Here is a 26,963-nt window from a genome sequence, read left to right as displayed (position 1 = left end):
GTAAATAAACCGCTAAAAGCTTACTCTTATCAGATTCCTTGACACGCAGCCGGAGCGGATCGCGTGAAGTCGGCAGAACGAAGGGATGTGTTTCGTTTGCGAGAAGTTTTAAATCAGATACCGTGTACGCACGCCCGGCCCGGATAACATGTCGCTCTAAAATTTGCTTTGTCTGAAATTTAACAAGAGAGATAAGAATTTAACTAAAACACTCATAATGATAATGACTTTATGTTCATAATATGTTTAATACTTACGAAATAACCAAAGTCTTCTCTGAACAGAGATTTGAAAGCAGAAGGATGCTTAATTTGGAATTTTAGCCAAGCGTGATCGCGGGGGACGAAGTATGTGTAACGATGCTCCATGTCATTTAGCTGCTGGTTGAACATTTGTCGCTTGCCCAGGTTGTATGTAATGCTAAAACACAAGACAAACATTATCATTACTCGCTAAACAGATTTGACACAATTGTTGTTCTTTGTAACTTTCTTCATGTTTACATGAATATATTTGGGAGAGTCTTGCTTACTTGAGCATCGGATCCGTTTTCAATTTCTCGAAGACTGTTGTGTATGGGACTCCCAGTACTCTATCGATAATGTGAACAAAGCCGTTGGTTGCAGCAATGTTGGGAAGAGTCACAGTCGCGTTCACTCCACCGCCTTCCACAGTTAGCGTCTGATTCTGACCGCGAGTCAGAACGTTGAAGTAAAGGTATTTCCGAGGTAAGGCCGTCGGTGCTTGATAAATCTAAAATTACATTCGTATTGTAAAAATTTGTAATTGGAAAATCTTTTAGCATTCGACATCCATGCCACGATGCATTCACAACGTCTATAGGGAAAATAATACAAAATTGAACATTCCTGAAAAATCTATCAAAGGAGACATCCACAAATTAAACATAAATTATTTTATAGGAATTCATTTAACAATCATGCAACCACAGTACAGATTGAATCAAATGAACATCGAGGCAGATACAATAATTAAAAATTATATTATATTTAAAAATTAATACAACACCGGATCGTAATCGGTAAATGCATTTGATAATTAATGGCTATTGAAAAATTGAAAACATACAGTTCCGGGTAGCTGGTTCCGAATAGCAGCAACCAAACCAGAGAGTTAAAACCAATACACGACAGTAATTTTAATCGGAAATGAATGTTATAATTCGTGGCAATTCCAGATCTCCAGTCACAGCTTTGTGTTCGTTCATAAATTAAATATTCGTATGAAAATGCGGCAAAATGTAAATTAACATTTCAATGTTTACCTGATTCATGTTGTTGTGTATTATCGCGTCCAGTGGCAGCCTTTCACGTACCAAGTGTAAATTCAAAATGTCCCTCAGCTTTTGATGGTTCCTATAAAATAATATACGATGAAATGTCGATAATGAGCAGCGTCGCGTGTTATGAGGTACATGCGTTGATATGGGTAGCAACACAATATGGTAACTCAGTAAAGCTCATCAAAGACGGCGTCATTATGGCAGCAATCGCATCAACACAAAAAGCTCGTAAAAATAAAGCGAAGTAAATAACCTAATAATATTTTCGACGCTGAAGTCGGCCCACGCCTCATTTGAAGGCGCAAATAGAGTAATGTCTTTCGCCAAAGTGAGTTCGTTGAAGAACTGGTTGTTTGCTCCCAGGTCCATGATTACTTCATAGAATTTACAAAGAGGTCCGTCTTCTTTTTCCTGTTGGAACAATTCTTATTTTAGTATCAGGGAAAATAATAGCACACCAACACAATCTGGGTAATCTTTTATCTGGATAAGGTTGTAAAGGCTTCTGAGATCCTTTTTAAAGCCATCGTTTATCAAGTGACCGTTGTAATTAATTTACGTACTGTTCTTTTTAATGAAATGCGTAATTAACTTCTTTCTTATAACAAGAAGTCTCTTAATATTCTTAATATTGTTGAGTCCTAAAATATTTGTTTTATAATAGAAGTCGTACTTTACCTGGAACATCCATAATAATCAAATATAAGTAAAAAAATCTACAATATTTGTTAGTAAAATAGGAATGAGGAAGTATAAAGAGTGTAAAAGTAAGGTGTTAAGGTAGGTCATGCGTATAAGGCGACAGTACTTACAATTCCCTACGTTGTCAAGTCATGCAGGAGCGGCGGGTCCAACGGAGCGGGGATGCAAAAACAAAACAAGATAACAAATATTCATTATATACCTACCTGCACTAGAGGGTTCTATCGGTATATTATGTCATAGTAAATACAAATCTTCTGTATCTTTACACACAAAATACGCCATTACAATAAATACTTCTAAATCAATTTCTACAAAGTTATTTCCAACCTTTTTACATTTTACTCTTGAATACTTTACTAATACTGCGTTACTAATGGTTTGACCTAAACTGTTGTGTCTAATGAACAAATTACTTACAAATCAACCTGAGGTAGTCTACCAAATAATATAAAATACCATGGCACCAAATGAAGCTTACCAGACTATCACAGTACTTCAATGTTACGCACGATTGCACACACAAAAAACTTTAAGAACGTGCTCAAATTGATTATACCGTAGAATTCTATGAAACGGAAAGGTATGTAATAAAAATAAAGGACACACAAAGATGGATAATAAAATAAGAAATAAATAAAACGCTTCATTTTACCTTCATGGCCTGGTTCCCATTAAAATGGAGCGGAAAGTCAATTATGTGATTGAAATTGTGTTTCTATTAGCTTACATTACTATCGGTAAAATAGAGGATACATTTATTTTTAATGTTCAGTAGTGTGTTACGTATGAGTCAAATAGCTGTACATTTTGTGGACAATACATTAAGTGTAACTCGTGTAGCAGTGAATGTTACTAGCAGAGAATTATCCATCACCAACCATCTTATTTTAAAATCCCAACACCAGAAAACCTTTTAAGTGTTTGAAAAAAAAGAAAATCATTCTTACTATTAAATTGTTTGTTGAAATTCCACTCACCCTGAGGAAATCGATGACGGTTGTATCGACGACCATGAGAGGTCGTTGTATCAGATGTACGACTCCGTTCTTCACGGGGATGTTCGCTCTCACGATGTCGGCCAGGACCACGCCTCGAGCGTGCTTGGCATCGCCAGCCACGGTGTTGGACTTTACGTAGGCTGGATGAAGAGTCAATATTGAATGGCATGGACAAAAAATTCGTTGCAGAATCATTGATTTCACAAATATTTGAATTCGTAAGTGTCAAAATTAATCCCTAACATAAAACATCAATCATCAGGAAGAATTATACCGAATAAAACCTACCACTCCGTCTCGTTAGAATAAGCTATACTCAAAGAAATCGAATATTAATTCCCGTCAAAAATCCTATAAGATCATTCGAAATATCAGAGTACTCAGTGGTTCGTTAGTCGCCAATGCTCGAGTGCGCTACCAAATTCGTCATGCCAATTAACGTCACTACAATAGAGAAGTTAGATTTCCCTGACAGACTTCGTATTCCTTCATCGTTCCTTTATACAAGCAATTACCCTGTCAGAGTTGAACTATTGAATAATTAATCTATTGCAGCGCGATGCAAGCTTGTCAAAATACGTTCACGTTGAAGGAAATGTCTGCACTAGACTTCATAATTTACGCCTTTGATAATAATACCCTATATTCAGTAGAGTTACTTGGAAATGCAAACGTAAACAGCTTAACACTATTCAGTATTCATATTATTTTAACAAATTATCACATAATATTGATAACGCGACTTTACACGTTTTCAATACATTAATATACTTATAGGGAGCAAATACAAAACCAGCAACATACAAATAAAATAGTTGGTAAGTCTATTTCAATAGCTAAGCTTTTATCAGCTTTTGTATTCATTATCTAGCTAGGCAACAGTATCCATCAAATGTCAGTTTGCTATCGCGAGTCGCGAGCCACGCTTGAATGCCGGTGACCTTTTCATGCATTTGTACAGCACAAACTAAGTAAAAGGCCGCGTTACTTTCCTCTACTTTTTGGAATTTATGATTGAAAAACTCGCCATCCATTTTTGTTCTTCAGCTAAAAATAAACTCCACGTGTATTCTTTAATAATGTGATCCTCAAAGTATGCTCTTTCTCCGAAATATTTAAAATAACGCCCTTTGACTGCTTTTAATAAACATTCCTTAGAGCAAGTCCACAACAGAAAAAAACTTCGTTAGAAGAAACTGACGTAATACTTACTTATCTCATCTTTCCCATTCATGACGGTGCTGAACGATATAATGACCTTGACATTGTCTCCGAAAGCCAGGGTCTCAAACTCCTTAGTGTCCGGCGTCGCGTGAGTGAACAACACATGATGAGGTATAACGTGTCCGTCCACAACTTTCTCGTCTATCAAATCGGATCTAGTTGTCGGCTAAAACAGAAAACAATTTTATTTCTCGCCTTTCGATTTATTCTGAGAGTATATTTTCTAAAAGGAGATTACCTTAAATCCCTCATCGACAGGGATAAAGAACGTATGCCTGCCGTCGGAGTCAAACACTTTGCTCTTTTTAAGCTGGTTCACTTTTTGTCTGAAGGATCTGAAAAAATGCATCGCCGGATGAGCGTTTATATTTTCATCTTTGTTTTATTCTATCTCGAACGACTAAGCGAGTATGTTTACGAAGAAAAGTTTTATAGGATGCATTCTTAAAATCCTTCCGGTTTCCCGAAGTAGGTCCAAATTTGTTGTATGTCTAAAATGGAATACTCTTTTATTTAAACCTATCGAATCTCGTATAGAAAAGACCTTATTTTTAAAGTGCTACTAAAATACAGTACAGACAGCTTGAACGAATGGAAGTATAATTTCATTAAGTCTCTAAACTTCGCGAGCAACTAATCAGTCACCGCCTGAATTCCGAATTCATTCAATCTACTGCATTGAATTGGAATTCCTTGCGTGTAACACTACCTTAGCGATTGCACTACAGATAGTTCTCAGTAATTGTGTTGTTTGTTTGGCGAACTCGACGTGCAAAAGTTCAATGCAACGATAATTTGGTTCGCCGCGAGTTTGGCCGTAATTGAAACGCTCGCATTGTAATTAACTTGCAACTTGTTTCATTATGGCCAGCCTGTTTTTTCAGACTTTCCTACAACATTGCATTTAACATCTACTCAATATTTAAGGACAATTATGAGCCAATCCAAGCTTACACAATAGTTAATTAAATGGTAATGTGAAGTTGGAAATAAAAGCCAATTTTCACGTATTATTTTTCAGCAAATTAATTGCACGGTATAAAACTTTCTTTCATGTTAATTGCAGTTTAAATAATTTTATTTTATTTCATGTTGAATACGATTAACCAATATCACGAATATAATTGTAAGCCTCGGGATATGAAACGTCGGAAAAATGTATGACATTTAACCAACTTTCAGAGATATAAGCAGTTTATACCGGTATGGTTGATCTCGTTATGTCCACAGTAATGTCGTTGTTTAACTTTGTCCCATTGATGTACACAGCACATCATTTATTTATTTGCATATCAAACCATGCAAAATTTTCCCGTGATTTCCTTTGCGTTCTCAATTACCTGAGTCGGTGTTGGCCAATGTTGAAGAGATCCGAGTGTTCCAGAAAATGATAGGCGTTGGGATTATACACTGGAGAGCTGATTGAGCTGGGTCCATGGGGCTGCAGCGGCAGTAACACTTGGTCTATTACGTGCAATACCTTAAACAAATTTAAATAAATATAGTCTCATGTATAAGTTACACGCATCGAAAGCCTTGGACTAAGCTACCTTGGAATATATACTCTGAGAAAAAAATACTTTGAACTGAAATTTGACCCTACGAATGTCCTATACTTTAGATTCACACCTTATATTACCATTTGAGACAGGGTAACGCATTTAGAATAATATCAACATACACTTATAAAATTTTCTAGGCCTTAATCCGATCATTTTTGTAAACTAAATGTCGTTAAGGCAAATAGTCGCAATAATCTTTGTCCCAAGCCAGGTTTAAAATGAGCAATTTAATATCAATCATCTTTGTAAGATAAAATACGCTGCACCACGTAAACAAATAGGTACGTTGTACGTTGTATTTTAAAACAAATGTCAAAAATGAATCAAACGTCATAGACAGACATAGATATAATATTACTAAACAAGATTGCGCACGCTCAAAATATATATTTACGAAAATGAACTCTATTCTAACGCAATAAGGTACTAAATTGGTTGCATAATACACAGAGGCAAATCCGAGCCGAGCGGGATAGTTCGAACGGAGGCTGTTTGTCTCTTTCTAACACCTTGCCAGCATAAAAAAATGTTGTGATCAAAAGTTTTGTCTTCCCAAAAACAATTGAATCACTTATATTTTTATCTTATTTTAACAATTGTAAGTCAACAAATTAATAAAAATCGCATTAATTTATTCGTATTTATTATTAAAACATAAACAACATAAATTTTTATTTTGCTTTTTTTTATTTTCTAGCGGTAACCCTGAACATTCTTGGCGCGTAATCAGCATTTAAAATTTTGTTTATATTTTTTTTGTATTAAATCAATTTAAACTGTTAAAATGGTGAAAAAGTGTTGCGTTTCTACTTGCAAAAGTGAATCCTATGGTGGTTGCAATATATCGTTCCACAGGTTAGCTAATAATAACATTTTCGTAAACCAAACAACTAGGGTGCCCATGAATTCTTGTAACGAGTCAAAATATCGGTGATGGATTTTAAAACTGTTGTATTATTGTTATAGCTTCCCAAAAAATGAAGAAAGGCGACATAAATGGCTCAGCAGTCTATATATGAAGTAGAAATACAAAAAAAAACAGTCTTCACTTCGAATCTTCCTGCTTTTATACTGCTAATTTCCGCTAATTATTAAAAGCCTTTATTAGTATCTTAAGGTCACAAACTGCGTAAGTTAAAACTTCAATACTAATCTGTGTTTAATAATCTTAGCAAATTCGGATTTGTCTCACATAGCTTAATCTCATAGTCACCCTATTAGAAAGGGACAGACAGCCTCCGTACTAACTGTTTCACTCGGCTCGTTTTTTGGGTTTATATGCGCAGTCCTGTTTACTAATATTATGTCTATGTAGACAGATACGGAGCCAAAGACAATAAAATAATGTAGCAAAAGGCAAAAGAGGCACCATTGTGCTGACAAAAAGTTCTGTCTCGTTATAGTTCGGCCATTCAGAGAATGCGTTCCTGACACGTCGCGATTGAACTGACGACGTAATAACATTCATTGATTATTGATATAATAATGTTGTTTTAATGCTCCTCAATTGTTAAAACGGTAAACAACCAGCAAAAATATTTTTATCGTAACTGCAACGCCATTGCAAAGTTACGTCGTCAGTTCAATCGCGACGTGTCAGGAACGCATTCTCTGAATGGCCGAACTATAGTTAGAACCTATTTTGTTTCATCGCGTATGAATAAAATTGCTTGCGACGAAGCTTCTAAGAAGTTTCGAGTTGCCGAGTGGCTGTCTCGTCTGTACACTATTATTAAGCTTAATAAACTGCGTGTCAGACGCCCTTTCGATATCATGCCGGGCCCTCTTGACTTTTCCCGTCTCTTTGGCCTAATTGTTTTTCTTTGCCTACATCTCTCGTCTAATTAGTACAGTGAGACTTTAGCTTGGATACTAGTTTGTTTGCTTTGACTTCTTTCTGTTTATTTATCGGCATTGCGGATTTTATTTTTATGGTAGGCCTTTTTGTTTGGTACCAATCGATTTTGATGTCAGTTGAATCATTCAGTCTGTATTTATGTTATGTAACAGGGAGATATAAATGAAATATTTTAGTGTAGTAGTACAGGGAATATATTGGCGTGAAACATTTCCACAAACTTTGAAGAAAACTGGCGCAAACAGTTGCAGAGCACGCCTTCGGCGCGAATCAGAGAAATGTGTTCAAATACCATTACAGGAGTACAATTTCCGAAAAAACCTTTTTAGGCATGCAAATTTCTGTCGGAACGGCACGAAAAAACCTCATAATAAAAAGATATTTTTAGTAGTAATCAGCAAAATGCTTTGGTTTCCGAATCAGGACGCAATCACGTCGTTCAAGCTTGCCTGGGTTCAAAATGTACACTGCATATTATTCGTATAAGAAACGTGCCAAAACTCTGTCCCGATATTGATCGTTGCGGACTTTTGGCACAACACATTATCCTCAAAACTTAACTAGGCTAAACTGAAAATACACAAAGATTTTTCCCAATATTCCGACGCTCCTTAATTTAGTTGAACGATGTTATAACAATAGCTATGATAAGACAAACAACAATATAATAATATTGTAGGTGTAATAAAAATCGATTGATCCTTTCTCGCTTCCTAGAGGAGTATCTTGTATTCCATTTGAACGTGAATGAATTATGGAATGTAAAAGGACACCTAGTTACTTAATTATCCTGGCGTCCGTCTGACTGGCGCACGTTTTTTGTTGTCACAAAGAAAACTCTCGCTAAACCCTGGTAATGTGTATTCTCGGTAGTAACTTTTTTCGTTACAGTTCAGTCTAATACAGACAGGGTGTTTTGTAGTTACAGCATTATGTTTTGCTAGAGGTTTATAGTACAGATCATTTGCAACATTTTTGGACACTCGTATCTATCCGGGAACTGGAATTTATGGAGCACTTGGAATTGAGGAAAACTATAACTAAAGGAAAACTATTACCTATCTGTAATTTTTACGAGACATTCAAGAAAGGAAAAATACTCTGTTTTGATTTTAATTTATTTTTCATACAGCCAAGTCAATACATAACATAAAACTTTAATGTCATTATATAGACTAAAGCTTTATTAAATTAAGTTGTCAAAGTTACCGAAGTATCTCCTAGAAATAATAATAATTGTGTTACGTCTTCACCCAAAAGACACCTGACTGAGTCCCGTGGGAGTGCTATTGACGTTCGTAATATACTCAAGTAAATCCGGGTTTGGGCTTATGAAAAAACCCTTGAAATTCTTACCTATTATTTCGGCTGATACTATTTCGGCCGTAATAGTTACTTTCAGATACGTTATTCAATATATTGGCTTCAAAACTTAAATCTTTTATGTGTTTGTTCTCCCAAGTCTTAGGTAATTTTAAAATGTCGATTATCTGTTATAGATATGTTTTCACCTGCATTATTTAGTGTGCTACGAACAATCTAGGAATAATTAGTGCTTTCATTTTCGAGGTCATCAGTCAATTTTATAATATAATTTACTATGCTAATAAATATGAAAAATTGCTATGTTACGCTGGGAGACATACCTAATGAATGCGAAAAAGAAAACACGCTTGCTTCATATTCTCTTCACAGTTTGAATACTTCAAATTAATTATCAACATTTAATTTTCAAATTCCACTTACTTGCAGCTTATTATTCCTGTTGACGGCCTGGTAAGACCTGGTGACGTAGACCTTAGCGTTGTTGACATAGATGTCGTCGTGCATCGGGCCGCGGCGCGTTGTCACCCACAGCGGCGGGTTGCCATCCAAGTCCGTTGATATCGCATAGTCCATGTTCGATAGCGTTGTCGCTAGGTTTGCTGAAATTTATTAGTTTGGTTAATTCCTGTTTATTGATTTAGCTGGTTATACATGCTGAGTTGTAAAAACTTGTGGAAGTATTGCTGTCCACATTTAACTCAACTATTTATTTATTTATCTAAGCACTAGCTTCTGCCAGCGGTTTCACCCGCATCCCGTGGGAACTACTTCCCGTACCGGGATAAAAAACCGGAAGTAACATAAAATAGTACAAAGGTACTGCTTATTTGTAATGAAACCTCTTTCAGCAGACTTAATTATTGAGCACTTCTAGGCTTCTTTTATTTTCTTCAAAGATGTCTGTTCAATAATTATTTCATCTTTAGATAGATGGTCTATTAACCAAAAGAACACAAATATCTACACAATCTACAGAATTTGAAAAGTCACTTGGCTCTTAAAATGTATTGTAAGATAATTTCTTAAAATGAAATTAAATCATCAAATCCATAATCCGCCTTTCACTCAAGGATACCGTAAGAATACGCCTGCTAATTCCGAAAGTCCTCTATTGATATTAATAACAATGGGGGCTTTAGATCATTATTGCGTTTAAAGCCCAGTGAAGCCGCAGCTGCTACTCTATTTACCCAGACTGCATTATGTGGAAGCCCATAATCAACTATCTATATCTATTCATCTGTATTACGCTAATTGCTAGACTAGACGTAAAAGCCTAATCGATTATTATATATGATACATTATTTCATCACAGTCATACACGTCAAGAAAATAAAACCTTATGTCACAACCATAACCATTCTTCTTTGGAAAACTTTGCTCCGGAATATTGTGGCGTTCCTCAGATCACAACAGAAATCTATTTATCTTCCTGATAAATGACACGGCGACGCTATTATTAATATTTTATTCAAATAATGCGCGAGCGAAACCACGTTTGACAGTTAGCTCGTTCCACAACTATTGTAATCGGATTATGTCAGCCAATATTGAATTAGAGCGGCTCCTTTATCAATCCACGAAGGGTTAGACTTGAATTATGCGGAGTTTTATAGTCTAAATGTAATTTTAGCCTTTACTTTGCGTTGTACCTACTCTTAAATAATAGTTTTAATTGATCGCTTCCCAGCTTCGATGAAGTCTATAGAATTTTAATCCGCTCGTGCGAAGTGATAATTGCTTTCATATCTACAATTCTACGCTCTCATTTAATCCCAGATTTAATTATACTCAGCTGAAAGTACTTGACATAACACAAAGTTTCCTAAACAATAATCAACGCAACTCGTAGACATGTGGAGTTAAAATTAATGAATGCTTGGCTTCCCACGTAGACACAAGGTGAAAATCTAGGCGAATTGCTTTAATTTAGGAGTTGCTGCACCTGAACTAGCTTAGTTTAGACTGGAGTACAAGGAGGGTTGACTAATAGGATAAGTTCTACAAGTTTAGTCTTTGAGTTTGGGCGGAACAACACGTGACTTTGTTGTGTGGCAAATTCCTTTGAACATTTTATGTAGTGTGCCTGTTTTAGGCGTGTTTTAGGGTATCTACAAAGACGCGTGTATGGTCCGACTGAACAATTTTCATGCGGGCACCCTATCCTACACATGTGCGAAAGTTTTTTGTGGATGGATACATGTTGGTTTCCCGTAAAAAACAAGAACAATACTCACTAGAGTCATGGTTAGAGATAGGTTTTTAAAAAGGAAAAAAGCATGACAAAGTAATTTGTTATTTCGTATCCAAAAATCTATTGAAACAAAGTCGTAGGAAAAAGCTACTATTATTCTAAGTAAAGTATGCTAAGGGTACATCTGCTTGGACACAATTTATCGCGACACCCGCTTGTCAGAGGGAAACTAGCAAGAACAATATCATTCTTAACGTTTTGCTATTTACTGAGCATTTCCAGATTTGCGCTACTAGATAAATTAATTGCTTGTTACTTCGTACCGAGTTTAGATATCAATAGACAAGAGAAAAATAAGCAGCCAATTTAGATCTTGCAATCAAGAAAGTGAACTTATTTTGAGATACCCAATAGGTATCTATGTCCATTTTACTTTAATAACATTTTATTAAGGTACATCCAGGTAAGTAGTTCCCAACTTTACTAACTTATTGCTCTTTAACGGTCGAGAGTGACACCACATAGAAGATAACACCCTCTTATCCATTTCTCATTTTTGTCTGTCGTGTACTCTTAAACACATAAAAAGAAGATAAATGAAGTACCCAACAACCATTACACATCAATAGAAAAGCTCCGTTCACACACATGAACTCACAACATTTACGGAACAAATAGCTGACATACTGGTACATACCTATATGATAGAGGACGAGCGAGTCGTCTAGCTCTCCGTTGAACCTCTGGAATGCCTCGTTGGTCGGCGCGAACAGAGTCATCTGACGATAATGCAGGGTTGTGTTGGCTATCACGTTGCGTTCCAGCAGCGAGAGGAACTGAGGACAAGAGAAACATGTTTGTTAGTAGTGCGTAGAATAATTGAGCGTCGATAGGTTTTTAATTGTTGATACTGTCTGGTCATATGGTCATATAACGGTAAAAATATGCTTGGTAGACAAGAATAAGTCTGGCATAGCCATAAGACATAACCTAACCATATTATATTTTGACTACGATTCCCATTCTTTTTTGTCTCAACTCGAATCGATAAAAAATCGATAAAAATCGATAAACAATTGGCATAGTTGTTAAAGTCCAAACTATTCCGCCGAAGTCGGTGTATTTCCCTAAGTATTCCATTTTCTCTCTATTTGGATCAGCTGTTTCTGTAAAACTTTCAATTGTACTAAACTGAGCTGTATAAAATCGAAACGGTTCAACTATGGATAATAACGGTAGCTATTGTCTGCGAGGTTCACAATAAAAAGTTTCCTTTCACTCGAATCTTGGGAGTACCTACCTTACTACGTAGGTATACTTCGGCCGTTCAGAGAATGCGTTCCTGACACCTATCAGTTAGTCACGACTAGTGATGGGCACAACATAACACTGAGTTCGTTACCGTTCCTTCAAAATGAACCGCCGCATTATTTTAAGATTATTTTCGTTTCAAATTGGCGGAATCATTTGTTTTATATTTTAGTTATTTAAGTGGAAACCAAAAAAAGGTAATATTCATATAATAAAATTGTTTTATTTATTCTTTGTTACAAGTACATTGAATTGAATGTGCGAACAGAATATTAATCAGACTCCGATTTGCTTGAGGAGGTGGTGTCTTCATCATCATCTTCGCCTACATGTATAATTATATTATTATCAATAACAGAATCAATCCTGATATCTCGGTCTAACAAAAGCCGGGTAATCAAATAAAAACAGATAGAAAACACTTGAAAAACGTGGTCTATGCGCACGAAACGACAACGGACGACTGTTTTAGCGTCACAAAATGGCGGCCCATAACGCCATTTGGGGTTACCATTTTTAATCTAAGTATAAAAATGCGGTTTGGTCATAGTTTTATTTTTATATTTCATAAAAGTTATAATTAAGTCTTATAGTCCATTATTTTCCAATTCTTAAAAAGAAAATCAAAACGTATTATTTTATATTATAACTGTATAAGAACAGATTACGATACTTGCCTGTTATTTTTAGCACAGCACTACAAAATATAAACCGCTGACATAACCTTGTAATAGCGCAGTATAGATTTAGAAAAATATTGTTTACCAAGTTATTTGACACTCAGTTTGGCACAAAATTATAACATTCATTGATTATTGATATAATAATGTTGTTTTAATGCTCCTCAATTGTTAAAACGGTAAACAACCAGCAAAAATATTTTTATCGTAACTGCAACGCCATTGCAAAGTTACGTCGTCAGTTCAATCGCGACGTGTCAGGAACGCATTCTCTGAATGGCCGAACGCTGATATGAATGTGTTTTATATTTTCAATCGCGCCTAGGAAAGTTTTCAAGGGCTTCGCAATTCTTATTTTATTGCTTATTTTTACACACGAGTCTCACGTTGAAGACGTTGGCGTTTCAATAATATTCTTGTACTTTTGAATGAATAGTTTTTTTCACTCACATAACTATTTTATTTAGCCAGTAAAATAAACTGACTGAGCTATTCATAAACAACATAGATACTTATGTAGTTAAATCAAATAAAGTGGTGTGACACTTAGGCCTTGGATAAATAACCCAAAAGACAATGTTTGTTTAAATCGCTTCAGCATTTAATGTTACGTTAGGAAACAAACTGTATGTAACACGGCGTGATTGAAAACCCTTCTTTCCTAACAAAATAACCTTTCTATTGATTTATATTTTCCTTACAAAGTCAGCCTGTGGTACCTACCCGCTAACAGATATACCTAAGTTTTATACAGTAAAGAATACAAATGAGAACATGTATAAACGAATGTCGTCTAATGAGAACAACCCCATTCTTGCCCGAGGGGAAAAAGCTGCTTAGTCCTCCTATTTTTCCTCATTATAATATTAAAATGTTGCTAGTTTACATTTTAAATCTTTATTTAATCTTTACTCTATGCAGCGAAGACATCGCTTAAATATTTTCTAGTAGAAAACTGTACAATATTGACACAACGAGATCACAATATCCTGGCTACATGGACGGCTAAACAATAACTCGCTTCGGGATATTTGTGAGCGAGCATCTACTTCAACACGTTTTGCATAGACCCACTAGATATACGCTTAAAGATAACCGGCCAGAAAATGGATTATATATTCAAAGTTCCCCGAATGGAGCGCTAGAACTTTTTGGAAATCGGGCGTTCGAAGCTTTGAGTTCAGTGTTTTTACTTCCACAGCTGCCGGGTACCCAAAACTGTGGCAAAACCCACGCTCGATACCAAACCTCTGTATGTACTGTTATTAACATTTTCTATGATGATAAAAAATAACTTTCTCTGTTCATATTTAGTTCAGCGTGTTTCACGATTACCCAAAGTAGGTATACAAATGCCTATATAAACATCGAGGTACCCAGTTACACAAGCAGATCACGCGTATTGTGAAGAAAGTGAAACACTTCAAACAATATAATTCATACAAAGAAAACTCGGAAACGGTAATAGAAATCACGTCGTTGGCGTCGTCGTGTGCGTAGTTTGAACAACAATGGTTCCCCCGAGAGCCCACTGTTCGCCGTACGTATGTACCAACCTTTATGTTCACATATCAAGGTGAAACTAGGAAGCCATTGTTTTTTACTTAATACGAATATAGACTGGAATAAGCGGATCAGCAAATCGATAGGATAATCCTCTCGACCCTCAAAATTTACTGAACGGTATATTACTTTATCTATAGCTGTAAAAAAAAAGGTTCGAGTAAATGTAAAAATATGTCGACGACGGAATAATTTCCTTATCAATATACAATTCCCGGTTTTATTCCAGCATTGTCTGTTAGCATGTCACTAAAGTATTCGATAAATTATGAAGCGGATTCCGATCTAAAAAGCTTCAACATTTAATTGATACTATTTGAGTATTTTTAATGAAAATTCCGATGAATTATTGTTGGAACGAGTAATAAAAAATTACACGCAGAGCTGTTAAGTGCACTTAACTGATTTCAGGCATGGTAGCAATGTGTTTATAACTAGTTTAATGGGTATTAAAAAGGCTACACGAGCTACTATATCCAATACCATTAACATTGTACTGCAGGGAAAAGTGTGCACACAAACTTCTGACACAAAACATGGTTTCGCTTCTGAAACTTAGACACCCCATCTGCTCTGACCCTGGCATTGAATGCCCAAAACAATACAAGTGTCAAGTATTGGTGTTACTTTACTACTATCGGTAAAAATAAAATGTACCAACAAAAATTCAATCGCAGACATTCTAAAGTGCACTGACATGATTTCCAGTTCTGAAAAGGCTTATCTTTCATGCATATGAAGAGATGTCTAAGCCCGGTGCAGTTTTGGAACCGCGAATTTGATGACGCAACGCGGCCGAACGCCAAGATTTGACAAAGCAAAATACGCGATGCGGCAGAGATGCAGATCTCTTTGCCGAATTAAAGTATTGTGTTTTCATAGGTAAATCTTACTCTCGTAACTTCGAGGTGCTCTAGAATTTGTGGAGTAATAAATATTTATTTGAAGACAGCTCGTATAGCTGAACTCACAACCTGTCATTACGAATTCAGCGCTGCAATCTTTTAACCAATCCGCTGTTGGTCTTCAGTGTACCGCAAGGATGTTGTCTTGAGGAGTTCTTAACACAATATTGGTTTGTAGTTTATGGTTGGCTCGTTTTAAAAGAAGATGGATGAGCGCAGGTTTTACTAAGAATGTTAAAAATGTTTTAGGAGCTAAACTAACTGGTATTTGAAAATAAAAAACGTAACTGAATTAATACTTACTCTAGCGCCCATTAAAAAAAAATATATTTATCATCTGCGAACGATCCTAAAAGAAAAACCTACGCCGTTACGCCTATGGGCCTGTTCTTTGGGTATAACAAAACACAGCCGCACAGGCATTATTATATAATAAGAAACAGGAGTGAAGCACTACTTAAGGTCGAGTCAAACTGCTATATTTGGACACTAAGTAGGACGAGTGTCGCAATGTAGACCGACAAACGTCTTGCTGAGCAATGACCGTTAGTTCCTTTTATTGACCACACAGTTTTAACTGTAGAACATACTTTTTTGTATCGGAAATTACTGTGAAATTGAAGCGGATGATTTAGAAGAAGTATCTTTTTAAATAGGCTAATGACATACGGTCAATTGTTTTTTTTTTTCATTCGTGTTATATTTTTATACGTCTTCTAAATTCAAAAATGTGACAGTTTGTAGTATGTTCAGATAAGTAAAAGGTTATTATCCCAAGTTACAAATAGAAGATTAGGCTGAATACAAAAGGGCGCCATTGGAACATGGATGTCCCTTACGTTTGGACTTTCTTTATAACTTACCGGATCTCGTTAAAACTTTTAGCCTTTTTATTTCAGCTACCAAGTTTTTATTGGAGAAGACACAATAGACATTAATGTACTGTGTAAATATCGATTGGACATGTAGGAATAGCCTACATTGTGTACAATCTGTACTGACGTAAGTATTTGCGCTGAGAACAAAGTTTTACAATATGTAGGTATGTATTTTATTTGCCACTCGATAGTAGGTACTAATGTTAGTCATTGAAAGAATATATATTTTTTAAATAAGAATATTGACGCAGTTTATGTAGTATGTTTCTTAGGAACAAGTTCTTGAATATTTCATACTTCATAGTTATTAATATAACTAGGTTTTTTGGTAAGTATACTTATAAGGTTCTTATCTTACTTGACCTTTCAAAGAAATAAGGAAATAGAATCTACTGTCGCATAATTTTGTGATCGACTAAAGATATTATTAGATACGTAAATGATAAAATGTGCTCCAGAATAAGGGAAATTCAAACATTATGCGTATAAGTAAAAGGATTCCGTCAATTTCATGTCTCAGTGCGTGGGCGGCTAAATAACTCCTTATAAAATTATGTTGCTCTTAATATTCGGATACCGTAAAAGAAATCTTACAATAGGATTCTTAATCAACGTTTTTATTTCTCTAATAGCTGTATATTTTTCCATATTTTATTTAGTCCCTTGCTCGGATTTATTAAATCCCTTAACATTCCTTTGTTGGTTTCCACGAAAAACATTTTTAATAATAAACTGTTTATCTGTAAGTAACATTTCTAATTTGGAATATTTTTTCTGGATTTAACAGGAACATTTGCTGAGAAGTGAGTGTGTATGCGAGTGAGTGACGTATTTATCGCTGCAATGTTCACAAGCCGGCTGGGTAATGGTCCAGCCCCATACACAATATACTCATAGTGACACTTACGCCACAAGGAAATAACCATAATTTCACCGCGCTCACACAACCCGCTACATTTCTTTATTTCACTATATTTTATTCAGGAAAAACATGTTGCGACGGAATGGGGAAAAATGAAAATATTTTCAGATGCAACCTGATGAAACTATATTACTTTACCGTAAACGAATTGGTGTTACAGAGTGGCGTCGAATTCATTTATAAAAAAATATTGACCATACCGATAAAACATCATTGCTTTCCCCGTGCTACCACAGTATTTTGAAAGTAACCCGATATTTCAACCTTCAGTTTTAAGCGCTTTAAGTTTATTTGTATGTTGACATAAAATTTAGGTACCTACTAAAATAACTAAAAGTAAAACTATGTCAATAGTCAATACCATCTGCATTGATTTTTGTTTTTCATAACAAGTCCCTGCAAACCATTTTACTGTTCAAAGCAAAAAGCTCTCACAACAGGTGAATGTACAATCAAACGTAATTCAATTTAATGCGACACGATTGTCTCCATTGGCCGGCTAACTAAGCCCATGAATACTAACTCCCTACTCCATTTTCCAAACAATGCTAAACAAACTAACACACCGGTGTTCTCATGTACGCACATAGCATTACCATGGGCAGGCCGCTAAACCGTCATGCCCTAGGGACTATTATTTAAAATTCATGCTGCTCCATTCCATAGTGAACCAATTAAAACTCTCATTAATAATAATCAGGATTAGCTGTTCCGCGCTGTGTTCATGATTGCATTCACAAATGAACGCAGCTGGATTTATTTCGTTCTCATTGTACGGAAAATAACTGTTCAGAAATGAGAAACAATCCTTGTGATACCAACAGATTTTTCATCCGTTATTTTTAGTCTTTTGCTTTTTTCTGGCAAAACAAAGGACGGCCGTGTCAATTGGCTATTTCTCTTGGAAGTTGCAACTGTCGGCCGCTTATCGCACTTCTGTAGTTTCAAAGTGTACCAAGTTTCAAGAGATCTGTACTTAGCGGCGAACATTTGGCTGCACTCGTTGTCCGTTGTACGAAATTGTTTCTAAATGTTTAAGCACTTTCTGTTTGTGTACCTACCATGAGTTTTCGTTTTGTGGTAAATATTTTTCGATTAGAAACTCACACAAATATGATTCAGTCTATCATAAATCGAACATTTATTTTAACCATCATCCCCTCTTTGCCACAAGGACAAAGCTGAACTCCAGCAAATATCTATTCCACCCATGCTTCGTTTAATCCGATCATTAAAACACTCAGTACTGGCAACTCAATACGCAAAAAGTACGAATAAGCACTTATCTGCACTAGCTGGCGTCAAAGTGAATGCTCACTGGCAACATATTTGTCTTCAATCACTGCTTTTAAGCATGTGGCACGTTTCACTGACGCTCGCATTTGGGCTACCTATTCCTTTAGTGTTGGTTTTGTGAAGCTTGCTCATTTTGCTGCGGTGTTGCCATATTGACGGTTACTAATTATATAATTATCTAAGCAGATATTTTTGCTGGTACTTAAAAGGTTTTTGATTGTGGTATAAATAAAAGAGATTTTTGTTGTACGTCTTCTTTAATATTTGTTGTGTTTTTGTGTTTATTTGAGTTGCGATGTATTAACTTATTCTTCAACTTCATCTTTTTTATCGGTAATTACAGAAATCATCATGAAAGTAGCAGTTTCAAGTATTAAAATAATAATTAGGTATTTTTAGGACTCTCATAAAATAATAATGATTTTTATATTTTTCCCTGAATTTTAATCTTTACACAAAATAAGTCATATTTTTACCATACATCCTTCACTTCTGAAGCTTTCGTATTATTTATTCAAAGAAAATTTCTGAAACGAGGCATCATATTTGATTATATTATCCTTCAACTTTTGATGGGGATGCCTGAGATTTTTTCTTGAGAACATCATGTTCACATTTTATTCACAATTCACAATTCATTATTTAAATATTGTAAAATATTCCTAAACAATAAGTATGTTCTTAGAACTCGCCCACATAAGTATGACGCAGATCGTGTATAACATAGATATTTTAACTTCGAGTTAGTACAACATGAATACTTAAACCAAAATTACTTAATCACGTACAATCAAGTCTGGATACCTCAATGATACGCTCGTCATTTGGTTCTCCATGATAACACGTTATTAGTTTTATAAATGCTGTCGGTACAATGCCCTCCAATAGTAATATATAAACAAAAAACAGAATAAAATAAAAAAGTTTCCACGTTTATGTTTCCATTTGTGCACAATATTTTAATATTTTGAAAACTGGTTGTTAGGTAAATAAACTTCTCAAACTGCAAAAGAATGGATAAATATAAAATTAAAACCATACAACTCGTTGACTAACCCCCTTACTTATAAAATCTCTAATCACCTTCTAAGCAACATTTTAACTAATCACTACTTAAAGTCTTAAGTAGTAATTAAATGTTAGTTAAGACATGCTTAAGCAACGTTTATACGTAAGAATTTTCTTAAACAGCCCTTAAGTATTACTTATATTTAATTCACGTTTATAAGTAAGGCTGTAAACGTTTTACCGTTATTTATACAAGAACTAACCCATACGGCGATATTTATAGCCGTAAACAAATAGCTTTTAATTATATCCTACCGATTACTTAAATCGAACGATCTTTTCCTCGCCCATAGATCACATTGACAAGTGGAAACTTGTCAGTTTAATTCCTACCCCCGTATTATTGTTATTTGACCTCGCCACATGTTATTATTAATACTTTAAGGTCAAAAAACGAGGGCTCACAAAACGAGTGTTCGGAACAAGTGGTATGGCATGCCTACTGAATATTTTCATCCCTATCAGCCAGTAATGTACCGGAGGCATGTAATATTTATATCCACAAAATATGTTCGGTACATCCGTCGTAATTCCGAAACTTTTTCCACTCATGTTCACGTTTCTCTCTCATGTTATACTTACCTACAAAAATTTGAACGTCTGCTAAAGGAACCACAGCCATTGATTTTTTCTTCAACTTTTCCAGTAAGAAACCTTACAACTTTAATTTTACAAAGAGTCACATCAAAGCAACAGAGTGAATAATCTTTCTCTTTGATAAAGACCTATCAATTTAAGTTGATTTCTTTTGTGGGGATTTAAAATTTTATTTACCTACTGCGAACAAATTTTTCAAAAGTTATATTTAAAAATCCGTAGAGTTGTGTTCAAAAGTGTTATGTTGTACCAAAAAAATAAGCATGTTAAATCGATGTAAAACACGGACAGTGACCTTAGACTCAACAAACATAAATCCAACACAATTGCTTATAACATTAATATTTAATATTATAAATGGGTCAACATATCGGGGTTTTGGCAACAGAATATGGGTTGCAAGTACACTGGCTTGCAAAATAAAGGTACGCTTGTAGAGCGGCGCCAGCAGGGCGGTATCGGCGCCGACAAGATTTGCCAACGTATGGGGTGAGCCAGTGCCCTATTTGGGGGCGGTTTAATGACCCCATAGTTACAAACTTTGGCATAAATTGACTTGGTTAGATCAAATTACACAGGTAGATCAAATTGACTTTGGCTAACTGGTTCACAGTGGTACGGAAGTTTGAAATGCTGTATGACACTTTCTTTTCATTATATTTATAGTATTTTTGTCTTTTCAATATGAACTGTAAATTTTTAAAGAATAACATTTATTTATTAAGACCAAACATGTAAAAATATAAAATGAAAAGAAGAGAGATAAAACCGCTCCCGAAAAAATACATTGTGCATTTCGTTTTAATGCCTCAGAATACATACAATACTTATTCCTATCTCAAAGGCTATCCAGCAGTAATATGCACCGTATTGTTATCTTGGGGCCTATTATGCGGCTAAGTACAAGTTTTATCAGTATGAATGAGTGCACGTAACGTACCTACGTGTGAGAGAGTATATAAAATCCTTTTGTCTCGATCCCGCGGTAGACGTTTTCGTGTAATTACTTCAGAAATCCCGACGCCCGTTCATGTTGACATGACGGCTGGGTTTAATATGACACTCATCCGCAAAGCTCATAACGAGTACATACGACATTTTCAAAGGAATTTTATAAAGCAGGTGCGGTGTAAGTAGGTAGTATTATATGCGACCACGTTCTTTCTTTTAATATAATTATGACGTTCTTTATGTTACACTTTTATGAAAATGCTGAAATAATACTCTCGTTCTTTCCAAGAATGTTGAATAAAAATAAATTATTTCTGTTTTCCCTCCGGTATTTCTTAACGTACAGAAAAGCCTGATTTTAAGTTTTAAGGTAAATAAATGTAACAATATATATAAATAACTTTCAAGTATATTATTTATTTATAATATTAGTAAGGATTATTCGGGTATGCCGGCCACAATTCAATGCATGCAAATCGTCAAAGCTATTATTTTAATAAAAATAGTTAGCCTTATGGAGAGTTTACGATTACCTGAGCGATAGTTCAACGTGGTACAAAGGAAACATGTTGTGCCCTTCTAATTAGGGAGCGTGATAATAGTTCCACAGCATGTGGCCACAAAAGGAAAACCTCAAATGGTACACAGGGCTAGAACAATAGACTCTAATAAGGTACCGGCAGGCTCACTACCTCAGATGTAGGGGCCTCATGCATATCACGAGATTAAACAGCGAACTTCGAGCCTTCTATAAAATCAAAAGTTCGATGCTCTTTTATTTTACTTATCCAATCCAAACTGCAGAGCTCTCTCGTGTTCCGAACAAAAACAAGAATTTAGATAGAGATGCCATTTAGAAACTTTAAAATATAGGGACGATAAAATTTATCATTCCATAACGCTTTTCCAGGAGTAGAATACTAATGAATGCTACGTAGATATCATAGTACTGTGAAACTTGTTCGCGAAGAACTAAATAACGATGTCCGGGACGACTAGGCAATAGGAATGCAAACTTTTCAGTTTACAAACATTTTAAACTAGGCATGAAATTTTCTTCGTAAAACTGCAAGTTTGGAAACTAAGTTCTTGGTAACTTTTCAGATAAGAATCATATGAATATAAGTTAGTTGGTTTAGCATAACTTAGCTGAATTATTCGGAAGGAAAACTACAGGAAAGTAACCGGAACCCATTACTTATTATTAGCTGTAATTCGAGTTTCCTTATGAGATTTTTTAGGCTTGTTACACACAAAGCCACTGTTACCTCTGCAAATGACGGGTCATTGAGTGCTAACAATAGTGGACAAACGTAGCGTGTAAGTGTACACTTAGCCTTTGAAAAGCTTCAATGGCATAGTTGGATATACCTATTTTCCATTTTATTAACCCATTTTGTGAATACGATTGCTAGTGCAATTTTCGTTTTTTTTCTTCCCAAAACTATAGTAGAGTAACCCTTTCATGATTAAAAAACATTTTAGCTACTAAAGACTTAGGGACCTTACAAAAACAAAGAGAGCAGTTCCAAAACACAAATCACCCACATCAATGGAAACGCAGTGAAGCCGAAGTGGCCTGAGTCGGACGTTTGCCGCATGACGGATGAATTCACCCGGACAACTCCCGGCCAGCTTGACACCTACTCACTGGGGTGGGCCACTTTTGCATACCAGGAAAAGGAGGTACAAGAAAAGGGAACATTATGGTGCCAAACAGCTGCAAGTGTAAGGAAAGTATTTAGGTACCTATAGGTATGCATTAGAAAAGTTAAATAAATATTTCTGCAATTTTCACGCTGTGATTTTGACTTTATTTTAGTACCGACTATAATTCAGGTGGTACATTTATTTTCCCAGAAACTAAAACGCTACAAAAATTATTCGTGTCTCTAGACTGTATTAAAAATTCATAACAGGGTATAGTTGATTCCCGTGGCGTCCTTGTGGAAATAAAATTACATAATACCCAGTGCCTACTTTTTTACTTCTTTTTTATTACCTACCCATCTCTCCGTTTCGTCCCAGTTGTCACGACGTGATAATTCGTGCCTTTTTTAGAAAATTGGTGATGCTTTCCAAATGCCTGGCGTCTGTTTTCTTTCCAATAGTTTTTCACGTTGATAGAGAATCATAAATTGCTGATGAACTTGAGAAACATATGTATTATCATATCCATTTTGTTTTTCACATAATAATATGATAAACATAATATTCATTTATTTGAATCTTTAATTCATAGGAAAAATTGAATGTCGATGAAAATTAAATAGCAAAGGGATTCGGTAGCGAGTATTCGTTTCCAATTAAGAGAGCAACCAAACGAAACGGTCGCGCGGTCTACAAGTAATTCATTCACAGACACACCGACATACATATTGCTCTTTGATAAACAAACGGGGGGTTTCATTTAATGTTCGAGCATTTAATTATTGTTTATTGTGTTTTTGTATCTTTTACTTAACGTTTTTGCAAACTAAGAAAAAATGGGTAGTATTTTGCTTTTAACACTTTTAATAATGACAAGTCATTCGATAGAGAAGGGTGTAAAGACTTAAATTTAATATTGTTTTATTAATTTCAGTGCAATTTTTTGTTTACCTACTTAACAACTTCCAAACATATACCTACAGTTTTAGGTACCATACATATTCAGTCTGCTATATGTGTCTGCCACACCTATGTACATTGACATATTCACGCCTGATTAATTTATTAGCAATATGCAAACCTGCCTCGCCACGCGTCACCTGTTGTTGTGTATGAGGCGAGGCACACGAGGCAGAGATTGTGTCGGCAAGCGCACGAGGCAGAGATTGTCGGCTTGATTCTGTTTCACTGGTCAATGACAATGTGTTGGACTGTTGGTATTCAGTATTAACGTTCCGATACATTTATTTCTTTGATTCTAGATGAAGTTAATGATTGACTCAGTTGGTTTGAGATGAAGTAAATTTTGTACAATTCAGTTAAATAATGGATATCGTAGATTATCTATATTACAGCTACGATAAAATATAAAATCAGCCAATAAAATTAAACAATTAATAGTCTTAAAAACTAAAAAAAGACGCTAGTCATGTATCGTCATCACCGGGAAGTGGGTCAAATTAAGATTCCAAGTTTTTTTTACATACAAAGTTACAAGTGAAGCTAATATAAGCGTGTTAATAAAAAACTATTCATGAATTTAATCCAACTTTGTATTAGGTAAGTTATATTTTGTCATGTATCCTACTCAAATTATAATAAAACAATGTAATTATTCAACTGTCTTTAAGAAAGGAATCGTAATTGACATGATCATAATCGTGGTACTTAATTAGTTACAAGAACCTTCCGATTAATAAATAGGAGGTCAATAAAACTTTTCGAGTATGGACGTCACATTATTATATCTTATTAGAATATATAAATATGTTGTCTTCTCTACTGTGGTATTGATATTTGAAAAATCATAAAAGATCTTAAAGCCTAGCAGTCATCAGTTTTGGAAATACAATTTTTCTATGTAAACGTACTGCACTTTACACTATCTACGTACAACATATATACGTACATGTAAAATACTATGATTCATGCACTTAATAAAAACAGAGGGGTGCACTAAAAGCCTCTATATTTTAAAGCGCAAACATGTCATGTCGCATACAAAGTACGAATTGTCAGTTTACCGACACTGTCTAAGTCGTAGTCTCGGTGACTCACCAGGCCTTTCTAACAAAAACATGGGCGCAGGTTATATGGTTCTTCAAACTGACATTTTATTCGCTCTTTGCTATTACAGGAAATAAGGACGGTCTAAGTTTTATCAGGATGTTGTCCAAGTAATGTAGTTTCCCCTTATTTCACTTAAGTAGATTGCTTGGGTTTAGTGAGGATTATTCAAAGTACACGAGTTGCTTGTCACTTGCATTTCGCAGTCAATGCAATCGTTAGTGCTGACTTGGGAGACGGTTTTACGATGAGCAGTAAGCAGGAGCAAACTTGAAATAATTTAGGTAGGTAGTAAATTGTGTTATGTGAGATAAACTGGTTTGTGGAAGAAACAAGTTTAGTCTATCAGGTTTGGGCGGTTAAATACATTATATTGTGTCCAACAACACGCCCTTATTCTCAATAATACACAATCCATTCAAGTATGTCAATCCTTTCCATATTTTATCTTTCATCATCCCCTAATGTAAGCACATAATTTACATCCCTATTAAAAATGTAACGAAAAAAGCGTCAATCGCACAATGTAAAGTGTGAACTAGCAGTTGTAATAAGAATAATCCCGAACAAATAGCGCCGTGATCCTCACTGTAAATGTTAACCCATTGAGATTGTCGATAACATCAGACAGTTCAGTGGCAACCCAGCAGCCCCCAGCAACGTGTGAAATTGTTTATTTTCACTCGGATTTAGCGCCCTTTGTTCACAACATTTAAATGTAAAGAATTACGTTGCGACACCCCTAATCTTGATTAGAATGCGTTTACAAAGCCCTCCCTGTAATAGTAAGTGTTAATCTGATTTAATTCATTGTGTTTACCCAGCAGGAGAGATGCCTGACTTTTTTTTAACAAAGGGTCGTGAACGAAGTTAGTGAAAGCAGGCGCGTTATTGTAAAGTTAATAGCTTTTGACAGTACACAATATGCCAGAGGTACGGTTTATAATACAAGTTTATGCCCATATTATTACTTGAATTTAAGCCCAAAGTTTGCCTTTTATATCTAACCGTAAACCGAACACAGAATGTTAAACACACTAATCTCGCGCAGACCACAAAACAGTCGTAAACCTAATTCAAATTTTATTCTGAGTTTGTCTAGTAAAATCCATATTCTGAAGAATAAAGCTTCTGTTGGTTTTATATCCATAAAAACTATATAAATGGTGAAGAAATTAATACAGTATTATTTATTTGTGAATAAATAAACAGTCGTTGTAAGTTCGTTAGCAGTCACTTGGTTACATAAAACAAATTGCCATAAAGCCTTACATAATCTGAAAGGCAAATTATTATGAATGGGTGTCCGTCCAAATGAGTAGGATTAGCTTTGTACCGAGTTTCTCATTAAAATATTTATAGCGACCGCGTCGCAAAAATCGTCTTGTTTTGAATAAGATCTACTCTACCTCTTTTTGTAGTGTTAAATAATTACACCACAGTGTTAAATAATTACACGAAAATCAGGCTTGAAATAATATTGTTCCATAATTTGCATTTGAATATCATACACATACTTACGTGGCACTCATTGCAATCACAACCCACTAAACTTGGCGGCAAATCACCAGTTACTTAGCTACTTTCCGATCTTCTTTAATTTACACAGATTTAAAAAACAGGAATTACCTACAGCAATTTTTACAGTCACATTGACACGTTTTATTAGCCGTTTCCCCATCAATGCGGAACATCTTATTTCTAGCGAAACTTTTCTATTTTCTTTTGCAACTAACTGAAGGAAAAATATAATGGTCTCGCGTTCTTCCTTAATTAGTCTGTTTGAACCATTCTCTTGTTGGCGTCATGCCGAAGAGACATATGTTTTCTATTCTAGTCGGAGCCGTTTGTGACAAGCGGTAGTTGCACAATCTCTTAGCGTAACGACTTAACTTTCTGGAGACA

The 26,963-nt window shown here is 35.3% G+C and overlaps 1 protein-coding gene across 2 annotated transcripts in view; it reads right to left on the bottom strand.

The window, feature by feature from the left end:
- LOC124631961 (fasciclin-1) overlaps positions 1-26,963 on the bottom strand; it is a 58,249-nt gene that overhangs the window by 2,300 nt on the left and 28,986 nt on the right. Inside the window, exons 2-13 of one of the 2 annotated variants that reach the window (XM_047166608.1) lie at positions 11,868-12,006; positions 9,397-9,575; positions 5,571-5,710; positions 4,469-4,565; positions 4,219-4,396; positions 2,986-3,146; positions 2,116-2,121; positions 1,557-1,714; positions 1,286-1,376; positions 533-753; positions 258-420; positions 25-172 (exon numbers count right to left, since the gene is read on the bottom strand). In XM_047166608.1, coding sequence (XP_047022564.1) covers positions 25-172; positions 258-420; positions 533-753; positions 1,286-1,376; positions 1,557-1,714; positions 2,116-2,121; positions 2,986-3,146; positions 4,219-4,396; positions 4,469-4,565; positions 5,571-5,710; positions 9,397-9,575; positions 11,868-12,006 — 1,681 coding nt within the window. The remainder of the gene's footprint in view (positions 1-24; positions 173-257; positions 421-532; positions 754-1,285; positions 1,377-1,556; positions 1,715-2,115; positions 2,122-2,985; positions 3,147-4,218; positions 4,397-4,468; positions 4,566-5,570; positions 5,711-9,396; positions 9,576-11,867; positions 12,007-26,963) is intronic. The other variant, XM_047166609.1, reaches the window with a different exon arrangement.

Source organism: Helicoverpa zea, chromosome 7 (genome assembly GCF_022581195.2).
Source record: "Helicoverpa zea isolate HzStark_Cry1AcR chromosome 7, ilHelZeax1.1, whole genome shotgun sequence".
Classification (NCBI taxonomy): Eukaryota; Metazoa; Arthropoda; class Insecta; order Lepidoptera; family Noctuidae; genus Helicoverpa; species Helicoverpa zea.
Note: the sequence above shows the minus strand (reverse complement) of the source record. Positions and strands in the feature narration are given on the sequence as shown.